The following is a 16,325-nucleotide window of genomic DNA, read 5'->3' as shown; positions in this document are numbered from 1 at the left end:
TGTCACAGAATCTGGCAATTTTTGGATTAACAAATGGATTATTAATGTTTAATTAAACTATTAAAATCCAGAAAAATTCAAATTATTTATTTTTTATTAACTTGTTGTATTGTGTAAGTGTCATAATTTTTTTTTTTTAATTGCTAACATTTATTTTAATAAACTGAGTCCAGAAAAATTAAAAAGAAAAAACTAAAACGGTAATTTGGAAAATATTAAAGCATATTTTAGTGTACGTTGGGGTATGTGCAAAAAGCTATCAAGTGTCCAATTGATTTAATATAAACCATAGGTCTAATGAAACTTGATAGTTGTATGTATTTATTAATCATTTATTATTATCTAATTATATTTCATGTAATAAATACATGAATACATATCTTAATTAAGTAAACTAAGTATACATTCCCTGCATGCTAATACTGAGTACAGCAGAATTCATACTCATGTGATATTGCGTTTATAATTTAATGGGATTTCTTAAATGATCATAACTTCATGAAACATGAAACAACATTTTTGATTACATTTGGACACAAAGATGCACAATAACTTGATTTTGTGAATAATAGCTGTGCTTCTAGCGTAGTGAATGCAGATGACACATACAGTAATAGTCTTTTTATTCTCTGCAGTGCATTTTACGGTTAATTGCATCTGAAAATAGATCGTTTGATGGCAGATTACTCTCCAGTGACTCCTTTGACATTCAGTCTTCATCTCAGTAGGCAACATCTATCATGTCTCTCTCCTGCTTTTAATGCATCTTCACATTGTAATTTCTTTGTCAGCCCTGATGTGAAGGAATTAATCTCCATCTAAAATATTTAAATTGGAGTCTTTGCTTTTTAGAATCAGTCAGTGACTATTTCTGAATGTTTTGGTAAAATGTAACTCTGGCTCTGAGGAGGTTGAAATGAAAAGTTTATTATGTGATTTGCACAGACATTGGAGGGCTCTTAAAGGAATAGTTCAGCTAAAAATGAAAATTTGTTGAAAACTCAGTCCATTTGAGATGTAGATGAGTTTGTTTTTTCATCAGATTTCTAGAAATGTGTCGTTCCATCACTGTCTCACCAATGGATGCAGTGAATGGGTGCCGTCAGAATGAGAGTCCAAACAGCTGATAAAAACATCACAATAATCCACAAGTAATCCACACCACTCCAGTCCATCAGTTCACATCTTGAGAAGACAAAAGCTGAAACAAATCCATCATTAAGGTGTTTTTTAACTCAAATGTGAGTCCATAATCCATAACATTTCCTCCAGTGGAAAAGTCTCACATCTCCTGTTGTCTCTCACATAATTGTTTAGAGCTGTTTTGGCTTGTAAACTGTGCTTTATCTGTGCAGTTTTCTCTCCTGATTCAGACCAGACTACTGTTTAACTTGGCTCTGTTTGGGAGTATTTATTATTTCTGATGATTCGGGCGTGATGTGATTGTTTTGTATATGTGAGTGTATCGTGAACAGTGTTGGGGAAAGTTACTTTTAAAAGTAATGCATTACAATTTTGCATTATTCCCTGAAAAAGTAACTAATTACTTTTTATGGAAAGTATCGTTACATTACTTTTGTGTTACTTTTTAAATCTGGTCAGGGTTTGCTTCTTTGTTTTTGATATAAAACAGTTCTAATGTAAAAGCCCTTTTACACCAAAAGTGAAATGAATTCACCTCAGGCTGAAAGAAAAGTTCATTTATGCAGGGGATCACTCTTCACCTATAAAAAGATGAAGCACAAATGTTAGTTTATCTAAAGTCATTTTTGCTTATATTAGTATGGTTGAATTGCATCATCGAAGATCAGCAGCAAAGACACTGGTTAATAAAATTGGATTAAATACACAAAGGATATTTGTTTTATGTAACATATTTAATAATTGCAGGGTTGCATCATATTTTGAGTTTGCATTTCACTGTTTTTATTCATTTTGAGGAATACTGAAATAGTTTTTTGTGAGTGAGATGAATTAATGCATGTTCACATTTAGTCTAGAATACAGTAACATCATGTTTACTCCCAATTTCCCGACAGGAGACTTATCAATTAATAAATGGGGAAAAAAGTAACTGCCGTTACTTATTTGAAAAAGTAACTCTGATGTTTTCTTAGAAATTCAAAAGTAATGCGTTACTTTACTAGTTACTTGAAAAAAGTAATATTATTACGTAACTCGCGTTACTTGTAATGCGTTTCCCCCAACACTGATCGTGAACGGTATGATCTGCTAATGTTGTAAGTGTAGTGTTGGAGCTGTGATTATAGATCGGCTGTATGTTCAGAAGCACACAGTCTGTTCCTCAGGGGAATCTCTCCGGCTGCAGTCCACGCTCTTCTGGTGACGGGGCAGTTTCACAGAAAGAGAGAGAGAGAGAGATTCCACCTAAACTACTGCTGACCGGAGGTCATTCTTATCCCTGGGTAAATCTATAGCTCGTGCTGAATGCACATCGCCCAGTATTCTGGTCCATTGCCTGAAATAGCCTCAGCGACATTAACTGCAAATGCAATTACTCAGAATCAGCTTTTGAATCTGTTTTTTACTGTCTCCTATCTCTCCTCTTTATTGCAGCCTTCTCCCTCTATCCATCACTTCCTAGTTGATCTGTCGTCTTCAGCTTCATGACTAGGCACATTTATTTGTGGGTCTGTCGCTGCAGTGCTCCCGGATGACGCAGCTCTTTTACAGGTTAATCTTTCAGCGCTGGTCGCGCTAGACTCTCTGGAGAGCCGCGTGTCGTGTCTAATCCCATCCGTCACGCGTACTGTAGTGGGCAGTGCGTGTGTCTCTGTCTTTGAACTGCACAGGATGAGATTCAGAAAGCTGTGGGCGGCATTTCTTTTCATTTCATTTCATTTGCACTTTTTAAACGGTTTGCCAGACACAGCTGAAACCTTTTAATGGGTATGTTTGTTTTTGTTTAGCTGGTTTTTGATTTAGATGTTAATTTTTGTCAGGTTTTTGATTTAGGGTCTTTAATTTAGGCTTTTGTTTTGTTGCATTTTTATTTGGTTTTTGATTTGCTTTTGGTTTGGTGTGTTGTTATGTTTTGTTAGGGTTTTTGAGGATTTTTTTTTTTTTTTTTTTTTTTTGGAGGTTTAACTTTTTTTCAGTCTGGTTTTAATTTGAATCTTTGTTCACGTTTTTGTAAAGTGTTGTAAACAGTAAATTTGAGGTTAATGCACATTACATATACCTTACACATGTACATATACCTTATATACAATACATTGAGTAGTACTTCTAATGAAGGTGTGTAAAAATGTAAGTTAAAAAAGTACATTTGTGAGTGATTTGTGGGTCAAATATTTGTTTGTTCTTAACATTTTTTTTTTAGGTTAGCTTTTTCTTAACTGTTCTGATTTTTATATCTTAGTTGATTTTAATTGGTTATTATGTGTGTTGGATTTTTATTTGTTTGTTTTATGTACATCGCCTTGAGAAACTGCTTTAAAGGCGCTATATAAAAATAAAGTTATTATTATTATTATTATTATTACCATTTGCAAATATCACTGTGTGTGTTTTAAAAGAAATAGTTCACACAAAAATAACAAACTTGCCCTCACAGGGCTCTACACTTACTTTTCTTTTTAGGAGCACTTGTGTTTCTAACGTAAAAAATTTAGGAGCACGGTCTAAATTTTAGGAGCACATTCTAATGAATAATCAAAATATCTGATCAAAAAATAGCCTTCCAATTACAAGGTGATATTTGACTCCATAAAGTGATTTACAGGAGAATTTTGTTTTTACCTTTGTAATGCCATTTTTCTAACTTTATTAAAAGTATGGCATCTGTTGTCAAATTAAATATATATATATATATATATATATATATATATATGTACAGTGGGTACGGAAAGTATTCAGACCCCCTTAAATTTTTCACTCTTTGTTATATTGCAGCCATTTGCTAAAATCATTTAAGTTCATTTTTTTCCTCATTAATGTACACACAGCACCCCATATTGACAGAAAAACACAGAATTGTTGACATTTTTGCAGATATATTAAAAAAGAAAAACTGAAATACCACATGGTCCTAAGTATTCAGACCCTTTGCTGTGACACTCATATATTTAACTCAGGTGCTGTCCATTTCTTCTGATCATCCTTGAGATGGTTCTACACCTTCATTTGAGTCCAGCTGTGTTTGATTATACTGACTGGACTTGATTAGGAAAGCCACACACCTGTCTATATAAGACCTTACAGCTCACAGTGCATGTCAGAGCAAATGAGAATCATGAGGTCAAAGGAACTGCCTGAAGAGCTCAGAGACAGAATTGTGGCAAGGCACAGATCTGGCCAAGGTTACAAAAAAAATTCTGCTGCACTTAAGGTTCCTAAGAGCACAGTGGCCTCCATGATCCTTAAATGGAAGACGTTTGGGACGACCAGAACCCTTCCTAGAGCTGGCCGTCTCCAGAGTGCTCAGGACCTCAGACTGGGCCGAAGGTTTACCTTCCAACAAGACAATGACCCTAAGCACACAGCTAAAATAACGAAGGAGTGGCTTCACAACAACTCCGTGACTGTTCTTGAATGGCCCAGCCAGAGCCCTGACTTCAACCCAATTGAGCATCTCTGGAGAGACCTAAAAATGGCGTCCACCAACGTTTACCATCCAACCTGACAGAACTGGAGAGGATCTGCAAGGAGGAATGGCAGAGGATCCCCAAATCCAGGTGTGAAAAACTTGTTGCATCTTTCCCAAAAAGACTCATGGCTGTATTAGATCAAAAGGTGCTTCTACTAAATACTGAGCAAAGGGTCTGAATACTTGTGATATTTCAGTTTTTCTTTTTTAATAAATCTGCAAAAATGTCAACAATTCTGTGTTTTTCTGTCAATATGGGGTGCTGTGTGTACATTAATGAGGAAAAAAAATGAACTTAAATGATTTTAGCAAATGGCTGCAATATAACAAAGAGTGAAAAATTTAAGGGGGTCTGAATACTTTCCGTACCCACTTATGAGCTTTTTAAATTTCTAAGTAAAACAACAGAATAAGAACAAGTAGAATAAGTTACCAATCAAAGGAAATCAGTATTAACAAAATGAATTTGTACTACAGAGATGGAACAGAAGAACACAAAAGTGTCTTGTAGGTGTATTTTCATATGTTTAATGAGGCTCAGCGGTTGCATGTGTGCAGTCAAATTCAGAAATTCATGTTGAGATTAATGTTTTAAATATAAAATTTTGAATATAGAAATATTAAATGATTTAAATAACTGCAAAGATACTTTAAAAATGAAAGTAAATCTGCCAGTAGGTGGTGGCAAGTCACTGATTTAATCACTGAATCGTTCATTCATTTGATTCATTTGAACGGCTGATTCATTCAGGAATAAAGCAAGTGACTCTTTATTAATGAGTCACTAGATTCATTTAAAACCCATGTTCATTCATAAAGGAAACAGCGTTGCGTTTGAATGGAGATGTGCAGCAGCTCAGTTGTGACTTGTTTTATACTATTTTGACCGCAAAATAAAGCAAAATCAGGCAATAGTGTTCTAGTCAGACAGTGTAAGTCACTTAATATTAACTTCTTGTTTATTGAACTGTTGTATTAAATCAGTATCTCATTTACAAACTCCCTTAAAAATCATTAAAAGCTGTCACTCATCTCAGTTCATCACGATCTCACAAAGTTCCATTATAATGAATGAAGCTCTCTACACTGAACAATCAGTGTCTTATTTACACTCTCTCTGCACTTTATTTAGGAAAGGATTGGTTAGAGATGTTTTACACGTCGAAATCTTTGATTCTCCCCTCAGCGCAAACATGGGGTCAGTCGTGCTGCTGCTCCTAAGTATTTTTTCATCGTCGCATGCAGTAGTGATCAGCAAATGTGACTGAAATGGTGGCACTGTAGAGCCCCACCTCGTGTTCTTTTATCTGTTAAACACAAAAGGAGAAATAAAGTCCTTGCACGACCCTTTTCCATGCAGGAGTTCATGGTTTTCACTGTTGTGCATATCCTGAATACATTGATTCTGCTTGTGGCAGTCTTTGCTGGCACCTTTAATAGTCCAAATGTGACATTTGCAGCCTTTTTAATAGTTATGTTTCACAGTGGCACTGCTGCAGTGCAGTCATTTGATTACTTTGCATTTGCTGAAAGTGCATTTTATTCAGTTCTTTAACCTTTGCTGAACCGCTGTGAATAAACCTGCTGATTACTGGAAATTGACCGACACTTTGATCCATATCAAGACTATTATCTAATCCCAGTGTGCTCTCTGTTCCTGCAAGGTGGTGACGGCTATTTTGGAGTCGGGGAAGAACTTGTCTAAGGAGGAGAAGAAAACCGAGCGCTGCCCGCTGCTGTACGAGTGGCATAAGAAACAGTATGTAGGAGCGGCTCATGGTCTGGCAGGCATTTACTACATGCTCATGCAGGTAAGACTGTGACAGTGTTTTACAGTGTTTTGTGATGACCTCGTTATTTGGTCATAATTTGTGCAATAGGAGTTGCATATTTTCCAAACACAAAAGTAGTAAAAGAATCATTAATGGAGCATTAAACAGTCAGAACTCCCTATGATTCCTATCATTGTTTATAGGCCTGTTGTATCTGGCAGTGAAGTGTCTGTTAATTTGATGTTATGTTTACATCTGGTGCAGTTAACAAATTGTTAATTAACAGCATTCATCTTGGTTCCTCTCTGAAGTCTTTCTGAAAGTTCTGACGTCTTTGTGCAGCAGTTGAGAATCGTAACCCGTCACAGACGTGTGTGTTGTGTGTGTGATGGATGCATTGCTGAATGAAATGCCTTAAAGCTAATCTCAAGGACTATCACTAATTACAGCTGGACATAATGAGTTTACAAACAGAATGATCCACAGATTCAAGTTTTATTGCAAATAATTTTTCAATAATTTTTCTAGGTAATGTGCGACAAATGCATGCGGTTTTTATTAGAACCTGGTTTTGCTTAAAGGTGACACATCATGAAAATCTGACTTTATCAGGTATAATTGGGTCGCCGGGGCATTTACCAACCCTGAAAACGTTTATTTTCCAGCTGTTTGCATTTACAGACATAACTGACAGTTTTTGTGGCTCCTTTGTGTTTTTAACGTAGACTTATATGTATCTGACAGTTTAAGCGCAAACGGATGTGGAAGAGAACTTAAGGTTTAAACAAATATGGTTTAAATGCAGGATTTTAGTGTGATAATCAAAACCAAACACGTTTTTTTAGCAGTTCCGATCTGTAATGGCGCAGCTCTATTCTGGAAAAGTGGGTGGGCAGCAGCAGCTCATTTGCATTTAAAGAGACATGTATGAAAACTGTGTGTTTCTAACTCAAAATAGGCATTTTCCGAATGATATAAAAAATTATTTGTTGGGTGTTTTGAGCTGAAACTTCACAGACACATACTGGGGACACCTGAGACTTAACTTATAGATGTAAAAATGGGCATAATAGGTCTCCTTTTGAGGAATAGTCCAGTCAGAAATGAAAATGAGCTAATCCTCAGGTCATCCAAGAGTTTTTTTTTTTTTTTTTTTTTTTTTTTGATCAGATTTGTAGAAATGTGTGATTCCATCACTGTCTTATCAATGGATCCTCTGCAGTGAATGGGTGCCGTCAGAATGACAGTCCAAAACATCATAAAAATGCACAAGTAATCCACACCACTCCAGTCCATCAGTTAACATCTTGAGAAGACAAAAGCTGAAACAAATCCATTATTAAGACACTTTTAACTAAAATATGAGTCCATGATCCATAATAACGCTTCCTCCTGTGAAAAGCAATATTTTTGCTAAATATATCTAAATAAATGAAAATTAAATTCAAATATCTATTTAAATCATTTATGTTTTTAGTTAATTCTTATCACCAAACAAAAACATGTATTATAGCCACCAGAGAAAGGGCTTGAACCAAACACACTAAACGCTCTTAGAATTTACACCAGGTCATCTTCTGTTAGGAGAAGTCCATTTCCAAAACAAAGATTCACAGATAATGTACTCACCCTATTGTCATCCAAGATGTTCATGTCTTTCTGTCTTCAGTTGTAAAGAAATTATGTTTTTTGAGGAAAACATTTCAGGATTTTTCTCCATATAATGGACTGATATGGTGCCCCGAGCTTGAACTTCCAAAATGCAGTTTAAATGCAGCTTCAAACGATCACAAATGCGGTTGTAAACGATCCCAGCCGAGGAAGAAGGGTCTTATCTAGCGAAACCATTGGTTATTTTCATAAAAATAATTAGGGAGATATAATTACGAGATCCCGTAACATCCCTAATTGTTTGTATAATTATTTATAATTTTCATACTTGAGATTTCTTTTTAAAAAAGTATAAAAATCTGGTCTCATCTTGTTTTTGTGACCTAAAGTCTCGTGTCTTGACTTGTCTTGTCACACCCCTAAAAATAATACAATTTAAATACTTTTTAAAGTAATACACTCGTCTCGTCTTACTCTGTCTGGACTGTTTTTGTTCCGGTTCATGTCAGTTAGTGTATGTCGAAAAACTCCCATCTCATGTTCTCCCTCACGCTTCTTCCTCGGCTGGGATCGTTTACAACCACATTTGTGATCGTTTGAAGCTGCATTTAAACTACATTTGGAAGCTCGGGGCACCATATCAGTCCATTATATGGAGAAAAATCCTGAAGTGTTTTCCTCAAAAAAACATAATTTCTTTACAAGTGAAGAAAGAAAGACATGAACATCTTGGATGACAAGGGGGTGAGTACATTATCTGTGAATCTTTGTTTTGGAAGTGGACTTCTCCTTTAATGATGTGGAGCTCAAACCTTCTGAGTCCTCCAGAAAACATGCCAGTTTTGCCTTTTTGTCTGAACGCTTTGTTCCATTAATTTCTTTTTTTTTTTTTTTTTTTTTTAAATACAGTCATGTGAAAAAGTTAGGACACCCTATTGAATTCCATGGTTTTCCGTATCAGGACATCATTAAAACAAAACTGGTCCTTGGCCGGTCTTAAAATTTCGAAAATAGAACATCAGATGAACAACAACACATGACAAATTGCACCGTGTCATTATTTACTGAACAGAAATAAAGCCAAAATGGAAAAGCCATGTGTGACAAAGTTAGGACACCTTTACTGTTAACACTGGAATTAAGAGGGTAAATAACAGTCAAGCACTGCTAATCAAATACCTTTGATTAACTGATCATCATCGGTCTGAGCGCCTCTATAAAAGCATGGTCTGGAGCCCTCAGGTGTGTGTTAACACAATGCCAGGGAGGTAAGACATCAGCAATCATCTTAGAGAAGCAATTGTTGCTGCCATCAATCTGAGAAGAGTAATACGGCCATTTCCAAACTATTTGAAGGTTATTCACAAGTGGAAAACATTTAAAACAGACACCTCTCCTTCCAGGAGTGGACGTCCCAGAAAATTCACCGCAAGATCAGACCGTGTAAAGCTCAGAGAAATGGCAAACAACCCAAGAACTACACCTCAGACTCTACAGGCCTCAGTTCACATGTTAAATGATAAAGTTCATGACAATATCATTAGAAAAATATGTGACAAAAATGGCATGTTTTGGAAGACTTGGCAGAAGAAAGCATCTTCTATTTAAAAAAAAACAAAAAAACATTGCAGCACAGTTTAGATCTGCAAAGTTGCATCTGAACAAAACACAAGTCTTCTAGAATAATGTCCTTTAAACAGGCGAGACCGACGTGGAGATGTTGGGCCATAAAGCACAGCACCAAGATAGGTGAAAACACCTCAATTACACAAACACCTCATACCAAAAGACAAGCATGCTGGAGGAGGGCTGATCATTTTGGGCTTGTTTTGTAGCCACAGGACCTGAACACCTCACAGTCATTGAGTTATCCATGAACTCCTCTGTATATCAAAGTATAAATGTGAAGGCATTTGTCCGACATCTAATGTTGAGCCAAAATTGGGTCATGCAACAGGACAGTAATCCCAGGCACGCCATCAAATCTACAACAGAATGGCTGAAAAGAAAAGAATCAAGGTGTTGCAACAGTCCAGTCCATGTCCAGAGCTCATCCTGACTCAAATGCTGTGGTGAGAGCTGTGCATAAGCAAATGCCCACAAACCTCAATAAACTGGAGCAACATTGAAAAGAAGAGTGGTCCAAATTCCTCCAGAATGATGTGAGAGACTGATAAAGTCCCACAGAAAATGAATGCTTCAAGTTATTGCTGCTACAGGCAGTTGACTCATAGGGTGTCCTAACTTTGTCACACATGGCCTTTCCCTCTTGGCTGTATTTTTCTTAAATACATAATGACACTGTGTGATATGTCATGTGATGATGTTTATCTGAGGATTTATTTTCCAAATTTTAAGACCTGCCAAGGACCAGATAATTTTTTATGATGTCCTGATACAGAAAACCATGAAATTCAATAGGGTGTCCGAACTTTTTCACATGACTGTAGCTGATTGAGCCGCTGTAGAGCCACTGGATTTTTTTACACCAGGAAGCATTTTCTGTCGCATACAACATGTTTTTGATTAAATTTGATGGACGCAATGTTTAGTCATCTATTCAAGCATAAACGACTGCATTGGAAAACAGTGGGGGAAACAGTTCATTTTTCCTTCCTTTAAAATGCTCCGCTCTTGTGCTCTGTTCTCATATTAGCTAAAGTTAACAGCAGTCAGCTGTAAGATTGATTAGAGGCCCGCAGAGGTGATGAATAATTTATCTTGAACTTTAAGATGTTGATCTGTAAACTGAATTAGTGGCGGCGAGGGCCTGCGTTGGACGGCTGCCCGGGCACACTACGGCATGTTTAGCCCCGATTTGAGGGCCGCACAAATGCATGAGTTCACATTTTTAGGAATGCAGACTCAGCACCCTTCTGCCCTCTGTGAGACACATAACAGTGCTTAATTGAAGGAAATGAAGTTTTAATATTGAACCCCTTTAGTGAAGTCTTAATTACATCAGTGTTTAAAGATGCAGATCTGTAATGAAATTGTGACCCCAAGCAAAGAGTCAAGATGAAAAAGCTTTCAGCTTTAGTTAAAAAAAAAAAAAAAAAAAAAAAAAAAAAAACCTTAATTAAAACAAAACAACACTTTTATTCATCTTGGACACATTGATTAGAAGTGACAGTAAAGACATTTATAATGCTATAAAAGATGGCTATTTCAGATAAATAGAATAAATTACAGTAGAAAGCTTGTGCTACTTGCTGACAGCAGTGATTCCTAATTGTATTTGGACAGTTAAATGTTGTCAGTATGTACCAGATAAGATATAATTAATTCTTTGTAGTAATAGATATAATCAGATTATATAGTTCGATTGTGCTTCCAGTGTTTCAAAAGGCTTTTTTAAAGCACAGATTGTCTTTAGGTTGGTTATTTTTTAAGGTATACATGATATATCACCCAGTATTAGATTTTTTTTGTCTCTATTGGTCAATATTAGTTAGTTCATTTGGATATTTAATAAAGTACATTCTCATGTCCCCATAATCTTTTGCCATCTTTTAATGCTCTCTTAAAGGGGTCATTGGATGCAAAGTTTTACATGTTGTTTGAACATTAATGTGTGTTGTCAGTGTATGTACAAATCTACCGTATAATGATAAAAATCCATGCAGTGGTTTTTAATTAATCTGTAAATATAATAATCCCCTTTTTCAGATCGAGCCGTTCTCAGATGCCTGATGTTGTGGCGTCACATGACAGAGGCCACTCCCACCATAGTTGATTGACATGAGCGTCTGACCTCAGATCAGCTGTAACAGTCCGACCTCCATTATTTTGATGCTGGAGCAGGGATGTAAGTTAGACAAGAATATCTCTGATTGAGTGATTGAGGTGTTGTGTTGCTGGATGTAATAATGAACATAGTGGTCGTCATTTACTCCCGACATCTGAGCCGCTGAAGATGCAGTGGATTACGTTTGTTTGTGAAGGGAATGCGCCTCCCGATCTACATATATCCGTCTATGTTCGCGCAAATCATTCGTGATTCAGCTTCACTTACATCAGAAGTGAGTATAAGGGTTTTTTTTTGTGAATCTTTGCGATCGCCTTTCCTAATAATGTGCTAGTTAGAAAGTTTAGCGGCTAAATGCGGCTAAAGTAAACAGGCTCGTCACTCCACAGAGAGAAGAGAGGGGCGGGGCGAGCAGAGCTCATTAACATTTAAAGCAGCCTCGACCAGAATGAGATGATTTTTGCAGAGCTGATTTTGGCAAGGTAAAAAAGGTTGTTTTACACTGCCATTGAGAATTTTTAACCAAAGTATATTATAGATTTTTCATTAAGACCCTAAAGAATCATATCAACTTGTGGAAAATGAGCATCCGATGATCGCTTTAATAATTTAAAAACACTAATATTTTACTAATAAATGTAATTTTTAATAAACTTTAAAATGAATGTCACTTTTTCATACCATACATTATAATGTTGCCTAATGAAGCCTAAATTCATTTGTAGCATTCAAAATGATTAACTTTATCTTTTAATGTTTTATTTATCAGTTATTGACAGTAATGATTGGCTTGTTGGTATTGGTCAGGATTTTATGATTGGTGCATCTTTATTTACTTTCCATGTTATTTTGAACTGTCTGTGTCAATATTTTAAATCTGTTTGGCTGCAGTTGATGTCCAAATTATGGTTCTTTTGCGTGAAAAAGAAGAAAGAAACATCATTTAAAGCCATTCCAAAGCAATGACCTAGGTGGTTGAGATGTTTGGATATTGATGTTTGGATGTTTGTGTTGTAAAGCAGGCTGGCATACCTGAGAACCTTGTCAATACTCCTTCAAAAAGCAACCCAGGATGCAACATCAAGTCTGCTAGCATTAGCATACATCTTTATGGCTTCCTGTGATGGATAATCCTCATGCTGCCACCGGCTCCTCTAATGGCTTTTCCCGGAGCCTTATAAGACCCCATATGCAGTTGGCTCCTATGTAAGCTACATCTTTATGGAGCATTTCCACGCTATACAGTGAAAAGCGGAGGCGAAAAGCAGTAAAACGCCTCATTTTTCATCCTGCGCAGTAGCGTATGCGGCAGCAGTAAACGATCGTCTTTGCTCTTTGGCAGCGGCGCTAACAGAGACGTACGGCGCTGGTTTCTGACTGACAGCTGGCTGTTTAGAATCAAACCCCGGAGGACTGTGATGTAATTTGCGGTAATAGAGCTTCACTTTGGTGAAGTGCGGCAGGTTTAGGAGTAGCTCAGCTTACGTTAAACATGGCGTAATAACAGGAATAGCAGATCGTTCTGTGAGAGGAGGGTTTGTTTTGGTGCAGTGGGAGAGATTTCTTTATGCTGTAATTGAGTGTTGTGTGAGGAGGAAGGCAGCTCTTTTCGTCTTTGTCCGTCCTCTCTCCAGCCTCTGGCAACAGGAAGCCTCTGTTCAAAAATCTGTCATCTCCACATGCACAGGAAGAACAACATTTTAGTCTCCAGCAAACGCAGTGTTTGTCTGTCTGAACTGCTCCAGTGAGGCCTCCACGAGGAAAACAAAAAACCTCTCACACTCACTGAATGAAATGTGACTGCTGCTAACTCTTGTCATTGGGTTTGCCTGCATGCACATAGGCCATTCATAAACAAAAATATGCGTATAATGCATATAAAAAAAAGTATAACTGAACTTTGACAGAGGGTATAAACTAATTTGACAGGTTAACCAGGTACCGGAATGCTAAGCTGGTATGCTGAGCGGTATAATTGAATATTTGCATAGTCTGATCTTAGCTAGCCAGTTAATTGGCTAGCGGAATGCCAAACTAGTATGTTTAGGTTAAGATAGCAGATTGACTGGCTGAACAGTGTAATTGAACATTTGTTGCAGTACAAATGATGTCACAGGTTAATTGGTTAGTGGAATTTTATGCTAGTGTTCTGAGCAGTATAGTTAAATATAGATATAGGGCTAAGGTTAGACACTGGATATAGGCTAAGGTAGCAGATTAACCAGCTAGTGGAATGATAAAATAGAATGTTGAATGGTATAATTGAATATTTGCATAGGGTACAGGATTAGTCAGCAGACTAAAACATCAGACAGTGTAATATTTATACATAGACAGTTATAGGAGCTAACTCTTTTTATGAATAAACCATTCAAGGTTGTAATTGTCAGATCTGTTACCTTAGTGCGGGCACGACTAAAAATCCTATACCTTTATTAAATTAAAACTAATTTTAACTCCAGCAGCGAGTGCTGCAATACGTGAAAATCATTCTGTAGTTGCTGTAAAGCTTGCTTTAAAGAAGATGCAGCTGTATATATAATTGTATCGTCTGCATACAAATTTATTTTAGCTGAGTCTATTCCATGACTTAAATCATTAATATACATAGAAAATTACAAAGGAACTAAAACAGATCCTTGAGGAACCCCAGTATTTATGTAAAGAATGACACGCTTTGAGAAAAATAGTTTTCAAACTGATTTAAAGCGGCTTCACTAAAATTTAAAAACCTGTAAAAGTCCCTGTAACATTAATTTGAGTCAAAAGCTTTGGACAGATCAATAAATAGACCAGCACAGGACTTTTTACTATCTAAAGAAGTTGTAATGTCATTTAAGACTAATGTAGCTGATTTCTTTGCCTTGGCTCATGCAGCGTTCCTCTGTTTTATAAAAGTAGAAGAGTATCATTGAACCAAGGATTATCTTTACCACTTATCCTAAATCGTTTAACTGGGGTATGTTTATCACATATGGATGAGAATGTTGATCTGAAATAATCCCAGGCCAGATTAACATCTGGTATACATGAAACAACACCCAAATCACTGAGATACGCATCACGTAGAAAAGTTTGTTTATAAAAAAAGCTTACTTTTTTTTTTTATTAATAATGCAATAAAGATCTAGAAATTTTATAATTTCTTACGCAGACAACTGCACAGTGGTCACTAATATTGTTGCAAAAAACTCCAGATGCAGAATAACTGTTGGGAGCATTAGTTCAAATTAAGTCCAATAAAGTTTATTTGTCCAAATCCTTTTGATTCATCCAAGTTGTCGAGTTAATCAGCTGTACCAATCGGAGAGAGTCACAAACCTCCTTAAAAGGGTCGGAGGATGACGACAACCAATCCCCATTCAAATCGCCTAGTAGAATCAATTGGTATGTAGTCCAGTCATGAAGAAATTCTGCAGGTAAAGTGCATGCTTCACTTGAAGACGGTGAAGGCGGCCGATACCATCCAGCCACAATAATGTCAGAGCCAGAGACCAACATTGCGTTCATCCACGACAAAACATTGCAAAACATTTTTTGAACTGAAACTGTGGTGTGTTTAATACCGCAAAATACGCTCAGTGTTACAGTCACTGCCCTTACCGTCCAGAATAAAAGAGAACATCCCAATCGAGTAAAGGGAATTGTGGAAACTGTGGTTCCTAATTCTTGTGATCCAACATTTGCCTCACAAACATTTCAGGTGAAGAATAATGCACTTCTTACCTCTGAGGCTGTGTTATGATTTATATGACCTTATTATTTTTATTGTGAGTATTAGGCTTATTATTATTGCTGATCGCAGTTGCTGTGCTATGATATTGTACTGTTTACCATTATATAATCGGAGGAATATAGAAAAGTTTGTGAAAGTGTCACTCCACAATACAATAGCAAAATATGTATAGCATATTTATGTTACGTTAATCAGTGTCTCTTTAATACAGCGTGGTTTATATACATGTTGCTGTTGACTGGGCTGACATTTCTGACACACACACCAAACAAGAGAAACGTATCTCAAACCCCGTCGCATGCCGTTTCCAGGAAACATGTCGTTCAACCTAGAAACCGTAGCAAAACGTTGTGCTTGAATGTTTTTGTTTTCACTAAAGCTTGAGTTTTCTGTCAAAATAAAAGCTTAAAAGTGCAGTATGAATTGCTGACAGCTAGCGGTTTAAATAATGTTACTGCAGTCCAAATTCAAAACATCTCTTTCAAGTGTACAACTTAGGAAAGAAGTATTGCAATTTTCCTGTAGTGGAAAGCAAAAATAATATACCTTACTTAAATATAATAACATATATAAAATGATGATGGCACATGTACATCACAGAGATGTCTATTTAATGTCTGCATTTACATCTGCAAGATGTATTTTTTGGAGTGTTTGCCCATCTGCAGTACGTCTATAGGTCGTTTCATATCAGATGTCAAATAGTCGATTATTAGAAGTCTTTATGATGTTTAGGATTTAAAATGCATGTAAAACTGACATCTGTTGGATGTTTGTACACAGCAGATGCTGTCTAGATCAAGAGATCTTTAACAGACATCTTACAGATGTATGTGCGCTATTTGGGAT

General features: G+C 36.5%; 1 protein-coding gene across 1 annotated transcript in view; it reads left to right on the top strand.

The window, feature by feature from the left end:
- lancl2 (LanC lantibiotic synthetase component C-like 2 (bacterial)) overlaps window positions 1–16,325 on the top strand; it is a 45,030-nt gene that overhangs the window by 16,429 nt on the left and 12,276 nt on the right. Inside the window, exon 6 of the mRNA XM_051098209.1 lies at window positions 6,274–6,420. Within this exon, the coding sequence (XP_050954166.1) occupies window positions 6,274–6,420 (147 nt within the window). The remainder of the gene's footprint in view (window positions 1–6,273; window positions 6,421–16,325) is intronic.

The sequence above is a fragment of the Labeo rohita genome, chromosome 24 (genome assembly GCF_022985175.1).
Source record: "Labeo rohita strain BAU-BD-2019 chromosome 24, IGBB_LRoh.1.0, whole genome shotgun sequence".
Lineage (NCBI taxonomy): Eukaryota > Metazoa > Chordata > Actinopteri > Cypriniformes > Cyprinidae > Labeo > Labeo rohita.
This window is presented reverse-complemented; position numbering and strand designations above follow the sequence as displayed.